General features: G+C 39.5%; 1 protein-coding gene across 1 annotated transcript in view; it reads left to right on the top strand.

Annotated features, from left to right (window-relative positions):
* The window catches only part of NOX4 (NADPH oxidase 4), a 105,841-nt gene that overhangs the window by 76,370 nt on the left and 10,416 nt on the right, over positions 1-19,055 (top strand). Inside the window, exon 14 of the mRNA XM_042792642.1 lies at positions 16,979-17,098. Coding sequence (XP_042648576.1) covers positions 16,979-17,098 — 120 coding nt within the window. The remainder of the gene's footprint in view (positions 1-16,978; positions 17,099-19,055) is intronic.

Raw genomic sequence — 19,055 nt, 5'->3', positions numbered from 1 at the left:
AAACCTTTCAGAATATTTGGGACATAAAATCATTGCTTTGTTCAAAGTGAATGGTTTAGACAAAACAGTACAGCTGGTTTTCATCCTGCTATTTGTGAGCATGAGCCTGGTTCTTGATAAGGCCTGTTGATTTAATTGACATATACCTGCCTACTACTGAGCAGCAATGTGAGACTGTGGGAAATTACCTGCCACAAGATATCTTCAAGGATGTTTTTTAAACAGCACAAATAGAAGTTTTAGTAGTTTGATGCAGAAATTGTTAGTGAAGTTCTTTGATTCATTATGCAAGAGAGAGTTGCAATGATCCCTTCTGCCCTTATATCCAGTTTTATCATAGTTTTAAAAATAATGGCTTATATTAGTTAAAAAACAATAGTGTCACAATTACCATAGTTACAGAAAACCAAGCACCAGGCTCTTGAAAAAGAAAAGCAAGTGCTAAAGAGTTGTGGTTGTTGACAGTTTTGACTTCCTCTTTGACTCTATGGATAAAAGGGAACAGCATTATTTATTCATCCCTATATACCTACCTGCACATTAACAATTTAATTTTTGGCTCTATGCTTTCAGTGAGGGACCCCAGAGGCTCTTTTCTTTCATAGAACCTGTTAAAGGAGGTTTGTTGGTGTTTTGTTAGTAAGTCTTGGTGAAAAGGGATAAAAGAAAGATTCCAGCTATAATAAAGGGGTAAATGGACAATATTACGCCCCTAAACATGTGAAAGAAACAGGGAGGGAGAAAGATGTTGCCTACCTTGTCATCCTTTATATTTCATATAAGACATAAGCAAAAACTGTATTTCCTGGTCTCTAAGGAAGACAGAAATTTAGCAAAATTCATTGCTGTTTTGGCCCTCCTTCAAACAAGGTTTGAAGAAGCAGGTAAACTGTTAGATAGGCATCTCAGCTGTCCCACAAGTCCCTCTTCGTGATGTTTAATACCACAGAACTGCTGCTGCCCCTGGGAGAGCAGAGCAAGTGTATGTTCTGTGTAAGACTGGAGAGGAGCACAAACCTTCAAGCCAAAAGATGCAGTTATGGTATTCTCGTTTTGCATAAAACGGGCAAGGATGACTTGTTCTCATCAGGACATGAGTCTAGATTTCAGTGTTAGCAAGATTTTGGTGTGTGGCGCTGTTGGAGTGGTTCAATTCTGAGTGCCAGGCTCTTTAGTATATGTGAGAGACACACTTCACATTTCTTTTTCATGAAACAATTTGGACTTTAAACTCTTCATGATAATCAGGGGCAGCAAGAGGCCCATGTTGATCTAATAGCCATCCCCTATCTCTTCTGAGAAATGGATAGATCTGAGCTGTGGGATGCCATCTGGACCACCCTAAATTGAGCATCCCCAAGTAAACATGTATGTCAACCCCCTTTCATTGATGTCTCAGCATCTAGGCTAGAACTTAGCTCAGAAGTAACTACCAAGTCTTAAAAACTAGCAGTAGTAGAAAATCCATCTCATCCTATAGTATGTTATTCCAGATGTTAATTATCCTCAATCATGGGTATGGGAGTTGGCTGCTGAGAGGTTGTGCCCAGCAGGCCAAGCCTAGCCCCAAGGAAAGTTCTTCTTATGACCATGTCAAGTGGTTTGTAAGAATCACAATTGCTTCTGAATGGCCAGACATCTAGCAGCTGGAAAACATTCTTAGCAGCTGCAGAACAGCAATGGCCCATGATATTAGCTGCCAAATCTTTTCTGAGTGTTGCCTAATCATCTAGCTGAGGCTTTTTATGAGCAGAACTGGAGACCGAAGTAGGTAAGTCCTAACACAAAAGCTGTTTGAATAGAAGATATGTACTGAGTTTTTGGATGGTGAGGATAAATTGAGTGATATTCAGAGTTCGAGTTACTGTTTTTTTAATGAAGAATTTTGTGGGTTACAGATTTGTCAGAAAATTACCAGTCTAAGCATCTGCACCTAAAGTGAGGCATTACATGTGTTGAGAGAGGTGATTAGCAGTTCTTTTCTTTGGTATCATGAATGTAGTGACATTTTTTCTCCCCCCAAAGTAATGAGAGAAGATGTGTTACAGGCACAGACTAGAAAGAAAAGATACTAAAATCATTTGCTTTATATCCTAATAGCTTTCATGTATCACTTTGCTTTATGACTTAGTTATCCATTGCTGTCAAGGTATCTTTGCAATATGAGGTTTAAATTAAATTTATGTATGGTTGAAACTTATTTAGGACCAAACTCTGCAAGGAACTTTCATCATTACTCTGGGAGCTTGTATAAGGCAAAATTGCTTTATACTCAAAAAAACCCCCATGGGAGCAGGGTAAGTCCTCCTACCCCAAATCCACTTGATCCGTATGGGAACAGTAACCTGTATTACAATCTATGCAGTTGTCAGTGTAAGCATTCTCTGTCCCCTCTCTGGTTTCAAAAAGTACTCAAAAGTGTCTAACAACAGCCAAATGCCTGAGTAATTCTGAGGACTGGGGTCTTGCTTTCCTCTGCATGGTGCATTGTGTTGCTACCTAAGGATATTATAGGTGTGTATTTCCCTTCACTGTATACCGTGTCTTTAAGGCTTAAAATAGTTTTTAAGATACATTACTGTCAGTGATTTCTAATATTGGAATTTTTAAGGTATAATCAATTCTTCTTTTAGACCAATCACTATAAAAGATTGAATTTCTTTATTATAATGATTTCCCTCTGCTAAACTAATTCTGAAGATCTTAAAATAGAAGAAATTGTCCTTTTTTGCATGGATAGCTGAAGCTTCCTAAATAATATTTGAAAAGTGGGCACTTATTTCCAGTGTTTTCTCCAAAATAAAGGTATTTGCATCCCCTCTCAAAAGACTTTGAAAGCTATTTGTAGTTTCTTCTTTGTGCCATACTTTTTATGTTGTTAGGGAAAATAGAGCAATGGAAATGGTCAGCGACAATTTCTCCATCACATGGTACTGTTATTACCAGAGCAAAGCCAGAGAAATGATGACAGAGCTGGGCCATACATTTTCTTGTGCTTCATCCCCAGAAGTATTTTCAACTTGGATGAGGCATATCATGTAGATATAATGTTAGCTTGTGAAGGAGTCATAAACCTGATGTTCTGGGCATTTGAGCACTGTGAAGATGAAACTTTGTGATCTTAATAATATACCAATAGTATCTCCTGCCACTGCAGTTTTCAAGGGAAGCGGTTCTAGGATTTCAGCTGATTGCTCCCTCAGTAAGAGTTGCAATGTGTTGGAGAGATCCCACACATTTTGCTCAAATCTAGGAAACTGGCACTTCATTTAAGCTGGTATAAGATAAAATCTGGCAGCGTTGTGAACTGAAATCACACTTTCCTTAATTTTTTAGTATAAGCTGCAAGAAAGACTACAGAGTACCAAACTCCATTAGTTAGGGTGATACAGTAGGCAATTCAGTGGCTGTGTCAGTGTTTCTGAGTGGGAAGGGCAAGGGCTGCTGTCCTAAAGGATCACAGCTGATCTAAAGTGTGTAAAAGTAATTGGTTACATATTTCAGTTATGTCTAAATGAAATGCTATGCTGCTTTCCACCCAGAAAGAGCAGACTTTCTGTGAAGGACAATTATTACATGCCAGGCTCTCTGGTGGTCCTGTTTTGTTTCACAGAGACAACATTAATTTTGCTTCAGCTCAAACTTTCTAAAGAACTGAAGAAAAAGAAAAGACTCTAAGGTAGTGTGGTTTCTGAATGGCTTGGAAGGGAGCAGTGATGCTGAATGTGGTCTGAATGAGAGGATGGAGGGAGGGAGGAAAGGAGATCAGGAAGGAAGTAAAGACAGATGTAGCTTTCTATTTTGTGCATGGTCCACACATTACATGGAGAAAGATATCTTAATTCAAAAGAACAGGTTTACCGGATGGGATCAGCAGAGCAAAATATAATAAGCTTGTTCAGCTGCATAGGGCTCTGGCTGTAATGAGAGCCTCTGGGCACTGATCTTCTGTGACAGGCAAGCGATGCTCGTATTGATGGACAACTTGAGCTTCTTCTGTCTTGTGTTTGGGAGGAAGGTTTAAGGAGTGTCTTGCCAATTTATTTGGGGATTGCTGTGTCCTCAAGAGAAAACAGGCTGTGAGTTTGGCTCTCCAGGGCTTCTTTCACCCATGGTGCCATTAGCACAGACTTGAGCATCTAATTCTGAGTTCTAAGTGCAGAAGAAGGGATGATCCCTGGGACTCAGCCCTCTGTTACCTCTTTCAGAGTTAGAACAAGCAGCACTTATGAGATGGGGATCTTTTCTAGCTTTCTCTGCCCTATCTCCAGCCGTACTTTACTGTTTGAATGCATTTGTGTGTGTCTATATGCATTCTGCCTTCACGTTATTAGATTACAGTAACTAGGTGTGTAGTGGTTGATGGTTAACTTTTTCTTTGTGCAGATTTGCACTATGGTTAAGGAATCCACTTGAAGGGATTGATGCAAACAGTGGTTATTGAAATTTGATCTGGCTCTCTCAAGTCATTTTATAGCAAAATAGAGCAGATTGGCTGCAAGCAACTCTAAAGAGCATCACTGGAGCTTAAGAAATCCATTTATCTCTTCATTGGCTATGCCAGCTGTACATGGTCAGATGAACCCCCCTCACTGAATTAACTTTGTGTTAGTTATTTGATCTGCACTCAGATTCTGGTACTAATAAATAGCATCTGCAGTGTGTGGAAAAGTTTTGGTGATTAAGAGCCGATTAAATTTGGCTCATTACCCTGGTCCATCCTTCTTATGATGTCCAAGGAGAAGACTCATGATTGAAATACTTAGCATCAAAAAGGCTGCCTTGATTTTGCTGAGTCTGGGGTCTGTTTTTCTCTGCACTGAAGGTCCCTTGGAGGATGAAAGTTGAAGGGACATTGCACCATGAAACTTGTTCACCGAAAAAAAATACATCAAAAGTGCTTCTAAATCATGTATGGTTTTATTATTGGGTCACTGGTGGTAAAAGACCCCTGTGCACTCAAGTATTTGAACACTGTCATGTAAGGTTAACCAAACGGACGAATTAGAATTAACAAGGAAATAACAGGGCAGGTGCCTTTAGCCACAGTCATCTTTACCCTTTCTTTCATTTATTTTTGTTGACAAGACTTCTCCAATGAGATATGAAGCTGTTGCCGACCCTTTTATAAACTGCATCAGTCAAGTCTGCAGATAAAAGCTATCAGTTGGACCGATGGAAACCGTAAAACAATGAATCTCTGGAAACACTCCTTTGTGTAATGTTGTCCTTTCTTTCCTTTTATATGCACATTAAGGACTGTGATCAATATATTGATGGGGTTTATGAACACCAATATAAATGTATCTGTGGTCCTCACAGATTTTAAATGAAGTCATTGCAATGCTCTTCTCTGAGAAATATGACTATTCCTGTCTAACAGGTAGATGCTGTCACAGAATGTCAGACTTGCCCAAGTTCTCTTAAGGAAGATATGGCAGAGAGTAGGTTGGATCCCAGCACAGCACCCAAGCTGCTGCATTCATCCTTCCTCTTTGTGTTCTTTGTAAAGTTCCTACCACAAGGGGGAAAGTACCATTTTATGAGGGACTTTGGGCACTTCCACAATAGATGTAGCAGTAGTAACATTAAAAATGTGTGGTGGTAGTTTAGCCGATGGTTGAATGCAACCATTAGGAAAAACATAAATGCAGTTTTCAGAATCTCAGGAACAATGAGAAAGTATTTGCCTGTCGGTCCAATTTTCACTTTACAGTTTGCTTAAATTACAATTGTTAAGGGAACCTTTAAACAGAAAGAAAGCAAATGGTACATGGAACACCTAAACCACTGGTCATAGCTGATGGATACAAAATAAGCTCTTCAAAAAATGAAGTTTGGTAGATACTCAGAACCTAGAGCACTGGGAAATCATCGACTGTGTACTGCCCATGTCCTGGTGTATTACTTGCAAATATAGGCACCACAGCAGGTTAAACAGTAAAAAGTAGACTTGGTATATATATCCACTTGTATAGTGGATATCTGCTTGATAACTTACCTTTCAGTCCTGCAGAACTAATCCTTATATCATGGAATTCAGTGGCATTTTTGCCATTTGTTTTGTCCTGGAATAGGATTTTTTTTTTTTTTCTATAAAGAATTTATCAAAGTATTGTCTAAATAAGAATACAGCACAGTTTATTAAAAAGAAGAAAAGAAAAAGTCAGTGCTGACAGGTGGCAAGCAGCAAATAGTTCTTAAACAAGCAGTTTTAAAAGGGGAGAGGTATCAAATATGCAGCAATTCATCTTGGGACTTGTACTTTTCAATATATCAAATAATGAATGACAAGGAGGGAGATGTAAACACCAAGTTAATTAAATCCTCGGATGATATTGGACCAGGGAGGATAGTATATTTCAGAGCAGATGGATTGAAATTTCTGAATGATCTGGCAAATTTCAGGAGGTGGGTGGAAGAAAAGGCAGATGAGTTGGAATAACAAAAATGTCGGACAGTTCACCAAGAGAGAAATTACCACTGTCAAAGAAGAAACAGTGACATGGGGTGGGGGAAATGTTAGGATTATACTTAGCACTTTATAACTGCCTTTTGTCTGCACGTATCAGAGCATTAAAACTATTAAATTAAGCGTTCTTGATCTTGTGGAGGGGAGGTCTGTGAAAGTGTTGCTATCTGGTTTCACCAAAAGGAAGAGCATATCTGAGGATGTAAATGACATGCTAGAAATGACAGTGGATTGGCATGAGGGAGATGGGATTAAAAGGCCTGACTTCTCTTTCTCTCTGACTGATGCAAACTGGCATTTGAGGTCAGACCTGTGATCTGCATTTCACAATGACAACAAGCATGACTGGCATCAGCTTGAGTAGTGTGGAGCTGCAGGACACTGATTTTATGCAAGAAGTCTCACAAGCCAAGATTTGCTATGTCTCTCTTGAATGACAAGACCAATCACACACAGTGGGGTTTCTCTATATATACACAGAGCAGCTTCAGGGGATCTGGTCAATAGGAACTGGTATTGGACCTACAGGAAAAGCTCCTTGACTCTGTGCCAGATGTATTCTGCTGTGATGTCCAGCCTTTGTTCTCTTCAGTGCCTTATAGTCACCTTGCCCTACAGCAGTGTTTCACACACAGAGGTTTGTAACCCTCAGGATATTTCTGAAAACTAAGGGTGGGAAGGGTTATGAGAGGAATTATATATTGGAAGTACTTAAACAGTAGTCGCCTCTCTCTCCACCTCTCACTAAGTCATTTGCTCATCTGTCTTTTTTGGGGTTACTTGTTCTTTCTCAGCTTCTTAAAACTCATAGAAATGCTATTCTGTTATGATGGATACTCTTACAGCACATAGAAAGGCAAGAGCTTGAAGTAATTTAAAAACCCAAGGGATGAAAAATTCTTTATTTTGAATAACCCAAGAGGCCAGAGGGCTGTACAGAGGCATCTTTGTGTGTTTAGAAAGGTAGCAATAATGACACTACCACCTATGAATAATGATGCCATTATATAGAGCCATGGCAGGACTGAAATTGGAAAACTGCAGACAATAATGTGTCGTTCACTCTGAAAAACAGAAATTGAAATAAGAAGTTGGAGCATATTCAGAGAAAAACAATGAGATCAAGATGGTCAGGGCTGCATTGACCTCATCTGTGATGTAATGCAGTATATTCTCTGGCTTGATAAGCTTCTGCTGATGAACCTGTATGCAAACTCATCTATAGGTTTATGTTGACTTCAGAAATTCCTTCTCCAAACTGGATGATCTCATCCTTAATCTGCCATTTTACTGCAACTGTGTATAGTTCACTCTAGTGTTCGGCAGGTATTCTTTCTTTCCATTTTGGCCTTGTCAGTCTTCTATGTCCCTTTCCAGATAAGAGACTGTCTGCCTAAGGAAATGAGCTTGTCTTGCCATCACTGAATATCTGGAAGCCATCTGAAGTTGCCTAATTTTGCAGACCTCACTTCCTCAATTGTCAGAGCAATATTTAGAGAATTTCTTTCTACGCTTCCTGGCAGCTAAGTTCAAGCAAAGATATTTTACAGACCCCCAAACCAGTAATTACTTGCTCCATGAAGCTGCCTTGAAGGAAACCTGCTCCTTTAGGCATGTTCACTGGCCTGTATAGGGTGTGGGGCTCATGGAGAGCATCTTTCATTAAAGGAAGTATAGCTGTGAGAGACACTTCCTTACAAAGAGAATTTTCCAGAGAAAAGATAGGCGTGTGACTGGACTAAGTCACTTTGTTTATCCACTGTACACCCTAGGACAGAAAAGAGTCAACAGTGAGACATGGCAAATTTTTATTAGAGGCTTATTATATTTTAGGTAGCATATTTGTGCTTCTGTTTACTGTATATTGAGGATGACATTTTACTGAAGAATTAACTATCTCATTCCAACTGCAGAACTTGTGAGATTTGTCCTTTTGGTTTTTCTTCTTATTCTCTTTGTTTTGAATTCTTCATCTCTACTTAATCTAGTCCAATTAGCCTGAGTGGCCTGCCTTTGGAGGGGATCATGACATGCCTGGCCTTGTCTTCAGATTGATCTGCTGCCAACTGTATCTTCCAGCACTCTAGTCAGTTGCGTGTTTCCTCCCCTTTTGTTTCTGCAGATACCTGGCTAGGATTTTTATTTCGGCATGTGTCATCCTTGGCATTTCTCAGCAGGTGCCAACTTTTCTTTCCCCAGCTCTAAGATTGGAGGTTGACTGTGAAAGCCTCCTGGCAGTGTGGATGTCTAGTTAGAGTGGTCTTCTTTTTCCCCCAGCTTACTCTATCAAAAAAAAGTATTTTACCCAAGGTAAAAAAAGTATTCATACCCAAGTATATTTGTAAGTGCAAAGCAGCTGCTGGGGTAGAGGTCTACTACATCTCATATATGTACTAACTGTCAGGCTTTCCTGAATCTTAAACTCATGTGTATACTTTTTACTTAACTTGAAAATACCCGAATCCTGGATGAGGGAACTACATTAAGCCTCCAGTGTTGGTTAAAATGTAATAATTAGAGGTGTGAAAAACTTGAATCAGCATCTGAAATCTGCAATCTAGTTGCATCAGTATGCTTCAATATGCTTCAGTTGCTTCAGGTATTCCATAGTGCCCTGAGATACTGATGCTGCAGGTAGTTCCACTGATGTGGGGACGTGGGATATCCTGTCTTAGTGAGTATAATTTATCAAGTGAGGAAGAGGGCTCAGTGCTAATATCAGCACTGCTTGTGACAAGGACCCATGCCATCTCCTACTTGGTGACTCTGGGATGACCACCAAAGGGAACAGTATAGGCAAGAAAAGGCCTCCAGCAAATACTGAAAGAAGCTGAAAGTCAAATATGGAAGTGGAGTGCTCTAAAGCAGAAATACTGTTTGCAGTGAGATGGGCAGATAAATACTGTACCAGTGAATGAGTTGTGGAGAATCATGACCAACATGTTCGACCTAATTGTGGTTGCTGGTCTGCAGCATCTTGTCACTTAATGATGTAACAAACTAAATTTTCAAAAAGCAAGTTATAGTAGGTGATGCAGTCATTACAAATACTCTTTATTTTTATTATTCCCTTTATTAGCTGAGGCAAAATTGGTAGGAGACAAGTTTACAGAGAGGCAAGGCATCTCACAAAATAGATACTGTAATTGGTAAAGGCAATAAGTGGAAAATTGGATTTCTTGTTATAATAAAATTAAATCATGTGTGATCTTTAATCAAAGGAATACATATTGGAAACATTTTATGGAAATTATGGTAAAAAGGCTGCCATAGAGAAGAATTAATACAACATTAATAAGAATATTGACCCAAGGCTTTGGTACAGAAAGTATATGTATCCTCAGAGAACAAAGTTGTCTGAATACATAATTATTCTTGATTGTAGTTCTCATAGTGGTTTTACAGACCTTTTTAATGAAGTAGGTGAATAGTCTAAATGGTTGCTTCTCTCCTGTGATAGTCAGCAATGAGTAATAAGAAATATGGGTTCTCCATAAATACTTTAGGCAATATTTAGACAATTTTTTAAAATTCTGATGAAAATTAACTTGGTCTGAGGGATTGCCTTCAGGTTGCTCTAGGAGTTCTGAACAAGGGTGAGCCATGCTTATAAGGGTGTCCATCCAAGTTGCAGAAGTCTGGTTTTTGTTGCCTTCAGTGGAAGTTCTATCTCCACACTTTACTGAAATTTTCATTCATAGTTATGAGGGTCTTTTCTCCTCCTCTACCATCCTCCTCATTTCTCTGTTACTATTCCAGTTTCCCAAGGACAGTTGTACAACTTCTGCTGCTGTAGTGTTCCAGCCTACTCCAGTGGGATGATCTTCTTGAACCTGCACTGTGTTTCATAGAAAACCATGGATCTCAATTCAGGGTTTACAGGAGCCTTATCCATGAAAATGCAGGTGCCTGTTCTGCTTTTCCATGCTCTTGCCCTTGTCGTCATGCCTTCAACATATCTTCTCTTGCTAAGGATGTTGTAGAAATTAGAATTCTTTTTCAGTCATGTCTGGGCCCTTGAGAGTATAATAAGCTGAAGACTGGGTGATTTTGTTTTGTTTTGCCCAAGCAGGGAGAAATAAGTGGAACTGAGATGTACTAAAACCAATTGCTTTCCTAGAATTTTTAAAATAATAATAATTTGGCATGTTTCTATGAGAAAAAAATCCGATGCTAATTGATTCTATAGGGTTTTGAGCCATTATGTTGTTATAATTGGATGTTTCATTAACTGATAACGCAAACAAGGTCTCTAGATGAGAGAAGGAAACTTCTACAAACTCTAGTACATGCTGTAAGAATATGTTTGAAGTTGAAAGGAAAAAATGTGAATAATCAATCAGAAATTAAACTCAAGCTGTTAAAAAAAAATAATGAGCAGATACCTAATTAAATCTGAATTAGAATAACACTTTGCAATCTTCTGCAAAATAGTATATAAAGTTAATTGGAACCACTGGGTTTTGCAAGCTTAATTCTCTAAGGGGCTGCTGTTTTCTTTAATGAAAACATCACCCTTCACAAAGTCAGGAGAACACATGGGAATCTCTGATATCACATGCCAGATGTCACATTTTATTATGCTTTTAAACACTGAAAGCCATTGTAGTTTTGGATACCCATACAAACCAAGGATGATGTGCTCTGTTCAGTGGTGGTTCTTCATCTGTAAAAGACTGTTGGTACTGAAATACTGTCAATAATCACAAGCCCTATGGAAAAATAGTGTCAGAGTGTACACTTATTAACTGAGGTTTAAATAATGACATGAAGTGTCATATGTTGACTTCAAAAGATGAAGCAGCTGTCTTGATTTTTGATGGAGAGCATATTTGTAAATCTTCAATAGTAGTAAGTGCAGCTTCTTGGAAAAATAAAATCATGTAATTTGCTGTAGCTAGGTTTTTACTGAAAACTGTGAATTAAGCCTTGGACTCCAAAGTGGTCTGGAACACTTCTGTAGTCAATTTTGCTCTCTGCAAGCCTACGATATGAAAAATTGCCTCTGATAAAAGTTTCAGAATTAGATGGTTTCCAGTAATTCTTCACTTATCTGTATTATCCTAGTGCCCTGAAGAAACAGTTGTGCATCAGGAAGCCATCCTGATACACACAGTCACACAGCAGAGAGACTATCCTGACCAAACCAACTTAAACTATCAGGACAGGAGACAACAGATGGATACAACAGCAAAATTTAGGGAAACAGTGAGACAATACAGGGCCGGAATTTGACTGAGCTACAGCAAGCACACGAGTAGCCTAACTATTGTCAACTTCTGGTTTATTGTTTTTTTAGATATTAGAGAAAAGAGGAGTCTTAAAGAAGGAATTTGAAGGGAGATAATGAAATAGCTCTGCAGATGTTTACAGAGATTTCCTCCCAGGCATGAAGGGCAGTGTGGGAGGAACATGAAGGCACTTGTTTGAATATTTATCACATGGGGGTGGAGGCTGGTATTGTGGGTTATCAGAGGGAGGTGATAGCATCTCCCTGGTGCATAAGAGTTACAGCAGCAGAATAGTGCAAGGAGACTGTTTCAGCCATAAGACAGTTGATTTCCCAGACTGTATCCATCATGGCAGTACTGAGCTGTGGTTTTGATAAGACAAGTTAAAGAGAAGAATGAGCACAGGAGGAGGGTTGTTTAGTTGATTTTATTGTGATTTTGGAGAACTTCATCCAAAACCTATTGAAGTCCATGACATGAGCCTTTCATAGGGAATCATGAACATCTGAATGTATGTGTCTGTGGGTGAGCGACGTATGAAAGCTCCAGTTATTGCAGTGGATACCTAGGTCTAGATTCAGGTGCCTCAGGCTAGGTGTTTAGGGCCACTTCAGTTCTGCTTGTCTTTCATCTGCTGTTCCAGAGGAACATGGAACCCTAAGGTCCTGTTGAACTGAGTCAGTACAGTAATCACATCCTGAATCTCTCACTAAGCTCCATTAGCCATATTGACTGCATCTCTTTTGACTGTATCGGGGACTTAGCATGCTCACTCAAAGATACCCACTCCTGGATCTTAGTAACAAACTGAAGGATATAAGCTAACAACTCCAAGGTAACAAACTCCAAGGATATAAAATCTTATACTGCTGGGTGAAATCCTTACTCTGTTGACATTGGTAAGAGTTTTGCCACAAACTTCAGTCAGACTAGGACTTCACTCTCTGTGTTCTATGAAGTACTTTGTATCCAAGCATTTTGTTCAGCTTGCAAATGCTGATACTTCTTTAATTAAAATTAACTTTCCTATCCATCTGTTATTCCACTAATATCCCAGATAATGTCTCACGGTAGCTCCCAAAGAGCCTGGAAAAAAAATGTAGTATCAGCATTTACGGTTGGGTAGTGAAGTACAACAGAAGCATTGAACTTTTCTGAGGTCACCTACAGTCTGAAGTAAAGCGTGGCACTGAGGTCCAAGTCCAACAGAGGTGTGAGCATGTGTCTCCACACATCACTATGTAGTTCCTTATGGAAGATAATAACTTGGAAGTCAAAAGCAGTACAGCTGCCTGTGTCCCTGAAGCAGTGTCCCTTGGTTTAGGGGTAGCCCCATGTTAGTGCAGTGGCATTGCCCAGCACTGGAACAAGCTGTCTTGGTGCTTGCTGGGATATTTCTGTACTGCTGCACTGTAGAATGTAAATGTGCTTTAAATAGAAAATATGTTCACCATCTATCTGTAAGATGCTTTTTAATAATGTGCTGTGCTATTTTTTGTGATACATTCTGTTTTGAGGAACTTTTTTTTCTGTTTGTGAGCTAAGAAATTATGCCAGAATAACTGAGAGCACTTGTAAGACTGGAAATGAATCCATGTGAAAAGAACAACTCGTTATTTGAATAAGTTTGCCTGAAGGGTGAATTTCTAAACTTTTAGTAAAATTCCATTCCCTTCCCTTCCTTCATGTTAATTAAATTAAAGCTGGGAGAATAGGAGACCATAGCATGGTAGTTTGATATATCTGGGGCACAGTTCAAGAAACAAAAAGTCATCTTACCCCTTTGTCTTGTCTGCCTTTTTATTGAGCACTGTGAGATTTCATGTGCAATAATGAACTTCTTTTATGCTAAACTTTTCAGTATTACCAAACGAAAGAACATGTTGACAGGAAACGAAAGTTGCATAATCTCTAAGTCCATGACTGAATCACTGCTCTGTTCATCACTGCGCTGTTTGATACAGCATCAGGAGGTTTCTTTCTTCCACTGACTTGAGTAAAAGAAAGATCAATTCCTAAATGACCACTTCCATCAAGACATCAGAGCCACATTTCTTTTAGTTATAAAATATCCCCATAGTAAAATGGGATTAAATAGTGCGTGTTTATGACATCTAGCAAAATCTTCCAGGGAGATCATGTTATTGTTGGAATCAGTGTTTTCAGGCAGTCTTGTGGAGTGGGTTAATGCAGTAGCAATATTTCTCCAGCTTTTTCCCGATTTCTCTTTCTTACACTTGGAAGCGGTGACTTTTGACTGTTCTGTGCTGGACCACATGCAGACACAGCTGGAGGCTCTTGGTTTCTTTGACTGCACTTGCTGTCCAAACAGCTGCTCCTCACTCCCTCAGAGGAAGACACAGTGGGCAGATAGAAATATTTTACAGGCCAGATGGGGCTAATGGGCCACAAACTGGAGCAATCTAACCAAAATACATATTTAATTGAAGGTTGTTTCTTGGATTTCTGGCATGGAATTACTTACCGTGCTTGACTGGTTTGAGGTGACCAGATCTAGTTTTGCATGTTTCAACTCCTGATCACGTCAGTGGTATTCACTGGCACTCAGACTTTCCAGGAATTGCTCAGTGCCTTCTGCGATCAGGCATACATACATGCTTCAGATAGTCCTCAAGTAAGTTTAAGGGCAGTTCTGCTAAGTGGAGCCCCTACTGTATATGACTGTTGTCACATCCACTATGGTAATTTCTGGAAAAGTCTGCTTTGCTAGTTTGCTTTTGGTTTGTTTGTTCGTGTTTTTCTGCCAAAATGTTGGCTTTAAATTTGTATATCCAAATGAAAGTTAGTGCTGCTTGTGCAAAATGCAAAGAATTTCCCCGTGTTTATGCCCTTCATACCTTTAAGAGCGATTCTTCAGATTTCACCAGCTAGACAGGATCTGATTAGGGTAACATGTATAAGAGGTATGCCAGGAATGGCAGTGGACTTCAGTTGCTGGTCTTCATTAGCCAGTATTTTTTTTTTCTTTTTGACCTACACAGGTATCTTGAAATTAGATCTCTGTTGAGATGTACATCTGAGACGCATAACATTTGTGGACATCCCTCAAAATGTCCCCTTGGCCAGATTAATTTTAAAGCAATGACCTGCTTCTCTACATTTCCCCTGTTGTTTATTTAAATAAGAGATGCTCCTTTACCTCCTCAGCCAAATAACAGTGCAACATTTAGAAGATCTCTTAAAGCTGCTACACCCTGCACCAGCAGTGGTATCATTTCATTAGTGGAAGTTAAACCTTGTTGAGAAAATGGGGTGTAAAGTGTTACGTAACAGGAATCATTTAATGCGAAGATACTTAAAGTTCTGTTTATACTGTATGCACGGGTCCAGTTAAGTTTCTCTTGATCCCATTGTTCAAAATAATTTATCTGTCCTAAGTAAGGACAGAACTGTTTTTTCTAGTATTCTCATCATGTTGGAACTAGCATACCTGATGTTGAAAAGCTTTGAGATTCTCCAAGAGAACATATAAAGACAGAAATAAGAATAAGAAATAAGAATAGGTTTCAGATTGCTTAGTTATGAATATCAGTGATGAATTTTGGTTAATTAAAAATACCTACTGCTTGCACTTCCAGTGCCTTCTGAGGATAGCTCTGGCTAGCCCAGTGTCTTCTCCCTTTCTCTTCAGGTAGGACAGCAAGTGCCAAGAAAATTTATAAGACAGGGCATAGTTAAGGGTCAGCCTATTTGCCTCCATGTCCATCAGAAAGTAGGTATTTATCTGTGTTTAGATAAGACACTGTAGAAGAGTGAGCCTAACATATGAAGCACCAAGATGTCAACAATAACAGAGCTCTGGAAGAAATTTCCTAGAAAGGACCATATTGGCCAAAGGCACTCATATAAGATGTTGTCTTGACTGATAAGATGCCAAGAGTCAGACCACAAAACTAAAAGAAATGAGATCAGACTGAGATCTTAAGTTATGGCTAAGATCCAGCCCTCAAAAGGAAAGAATCAGATGAGGGTTGGAAGACTTCGTCTGAGAAAAGAGACATCTCTTCTTCCTTTAATTCTCTGGCTGATGTTATAAAGGAGGAGCTTATGCCCTTTCATTAGACGTAGAGTATGCATGGCTTAATTGCGTAGTAGTACCAGTATGTGGGTATATAAAACTAATATATGTTGGAGCTTCTTTGTGGACTCAGGCCAAACACTGATCTCAGTCAGCCTATTGAGACTTAGTCACTAAGCTGCTGAATACAGTGCTAGTCCCACCATGCTTTGCTGAATTCAAGTTACCTAAAGTGTGGTGACCCAGTGAGCCACTCGTGCATGGAATGGACCTTGTCTAAATGTACTGTTCAAGTTCTCTTTATAATAATTTCTAAAGGTGAATCTATTACTGAAGTAAGATATGCAGTTGTTACTCCATAGGTGGAATAGGTGGTATGTGACTCTTCTTAGAGATCTTACAGCCCATATGTTTTGAGGTATCTATGGATGAGCTTGGATGACTTTCAGCAGTGTAGGAAAGATTTGGAGGTCAAACGTTTGAAGATGCCTAAAAGCCTATTTTTAAGTTATAGTCAACTGACTTTCCAGCAGTATCTGGAATATTCAAAATGTGTTGGAAATGGGACTCTATCTCCCAAATGATCTTTAAAAACAGATGGACAAAACTGTTATGATAATAAGGGGCGTGAGACAAAGGGGTATAACTCAGTGATTTTTCTCCCTCTTCAGATATCCTTTATGATTAGGATAGATCACAATTCCAAATTTGTTCCTTTTGCACATTGCAGGATGTATATGTGTCACCTCTAATTTGTTTTGTGGAGGCCCTTGAAAAGCATTATGAGAAGCCAGGAAAAATATAATTTTTTTAGCCCTTTGTCCATGTCAGCTGTTTCTGATGTTCAAGAGATGAACGTCCTAGGCAGGCTTAGACAAACTCTTCCTGCATATGATCCAGCAAGTTGCTATTGTTTCCAATGCAGCACTTTCTTTGCCCTCTAATACCAGACACAAAAGGCAGTCATAATTTTGTCACCTCCACTTGTTTGATTAAAAAATAGATTATCTAATCATAGAATGTGCCAAGAGATTTTATATAACAGTTTTTCATACCAGCTATACATTGGTTTCTCTTCACATACAGCTTTGCAGGAGAAAGATTTTCACATTCTGCATCCCAAGACTAAGAAAAAATTGAAACAAATTATTTGTAAGGTTTTAATTCCAGCTCACTTTTCCTTTCTCTGATTTTAGCAGCTCTCTCTAGAAGTGCTCTTTCTGTCTTTTTCTGCAGACTGTATGTGGATGGACCTTTTGGAAGTCCCTTTGAGGAATCCCTGAACTACGAGGTCAGCCTCTGCGTGGCTGGAGGTATTGGAGTTACACCATTTGCATCAGTACTCAACACACTGCTGTAAGTGAGCTTAAGCCTTTTAAAGTCATTTCCCCACAATTTACCATAGTAGTGCATGTCAGAAAGACTTTCAGAGTATTTAAAAACTGCCATTAGCATAACGTAAGTGGATTACTCCTTGGTGAGAGGTAGAGGACTGGGATGTCCCCTGAAGAACATAAGCCATCTCATACAGGCTTTGTAACCCAAAGAGTTGTGTCAAAGTTGTGCCAATAATGCACCTGAACTGGGATGGGACAGTGTCACTAGCCTTTATATCCTGCCACCTGCCTTGCCTGTGGCTGATGTAGTCACAGCCCTTCAGCTAGATGAGGCCATGGGCTAGGGTAGTGAGTTTTTGTGAGTCAGGATGTTGTGACAGTCTTTCTGCTGGAAATGCAGGGAGAGCTCTCCCAGTCTGTTTGACATTCTATTCAGAACCTTTGACTTCTTGTTTCTCTGTCACATTGACAACATAGTTCCTACCGTATCTTACGCTATGTGAAATAGGCTTGCTTTTATGATTTCTGTTGATTCTTTTATTAATTTTTTTCTTGCTGGAGTACTGAATAAGACCTCTAGTCACAGGTTAAGCACCCCAGTTTCATAGGCACTGTATAAATAGCCAGCCAAAGTATCAAGCCTTTCCTGAAGTGTTTTAAAGCTAGATGGCTTTGTGAGGGTTTTACAACGCATGACTGAAGCATTTGTTCTAAGATGAACATGCCAATGGCCAGCTCTGACTCCAAAGTGAAGTTAAATCCTGGAATTTAAGTGCTGTGCATGTTCTTCTGTCCTTGATCTGGGCTGGACCTGACAGTGCTGAGTGGTTCTGATAATTATCAGCCCTACCAGGCTGTCTCATAGTGCTGCAGCCCTCAAAGGCCATTTTGGGCTCCCTCATTTTCTTCTCTTGAGGGTGTATTGATCATCGTCTCAAGAAGAGGGTACATCTTTGCTGAAAGCTTGGGGCCCAGGTGGGTAAGATGACCATTCTCCCTGTGATAGATTATCCTTGATAGTACGTAGCAAAAATGTCACAGGTCATAATGATGGGCCAGCAGCAGGTTATATTTGCCTCTCTCTACCGGAGTGTTATCAGAGGCCGTTGGAACTTGCACAGACATTGCCATAGAAGGTTAGTGTCCAAAAGCTTTTGCAATGTCCTTTTATTTGGATAAAGACATAAACTGGCTTCCAAGCCAATCCCATAACCTGCCTCTGTAGCCAATCTTCCCCTTGTGCACTGTACAATATGCAGGGGAATCTCTCTGTGATTCTGAGAAAAAGTAACAGCCCTAGCCTGCTTCCCTTCACAGTATTTAAGCATCAACAAAACACTGGTTTAGTGGATGATCTGCCTGTTGTCATTGCCCTGGCTTAGAAGCAGAAATTGCTGGGTGTGAATATGCAAACTACCTTATGATGCCAGCACTGCAGAGCAGCGGGGCCAGTCCTGTTGTGTCAAGGACGTGCCGGTCTGGGGGAGATCATAAGCCTGTCGATGTAGTAATTTGTTTCCTGCTCAATTGTGATCCTGTTGTATGTACACAATTTCATTCCTGCTTCTGCCCTTCCTTCCACTTAACTGTTGAACCCTATACCCTATTTTTAAGAAAAAATAACTTACATTTAGAAAAGCTAGTGGCTCTCATGCAGAAGGGTCTGTAGATAATTACTGTTATTATGGGCAGTGGTAACATAGAAACACACAAGAAGTGTTATATACATGTGGATTTGGTTGTAATGAGGGATTGCACGTTTATTGCATAATATAGCCTGCTGGAGGTAGCCCCAAGCATGTGTCTGAGGTGCTATTTTAAATCTATGCTTGACTTGTTTCATGAAGACTTGCAGTCCAGCTTTTTTGTCCAGCTGCAATGTTTCATCACCAAAATTGGTGTTTTGTTACCGAACTACAGTATTTCGATACAAAATGCCTGGCATTTTTCTCTTCTTTTATCATTTTTTATGGTGA

This window comes from Tyto alba, unplaced genomic scaffold (genome assembly GCF_018691265.1).
Source record: "Tyto alba isolate M040663 unplaced genomic scaffold, T.alba_DEE_v4.0 Super-Scaffold_2, whole genome shotgun sequence".
NCBI classification, from domain to species: Eukaryota; Metazoa; Chordata; class Aves; order Strigiformes; family Tytonidae; genus Tyto; species Tyto alba.
Note: the sequence above shows the minus strand (reverse complement) of the source record. Positions and strands in the feature narration are given on the sequence as shown.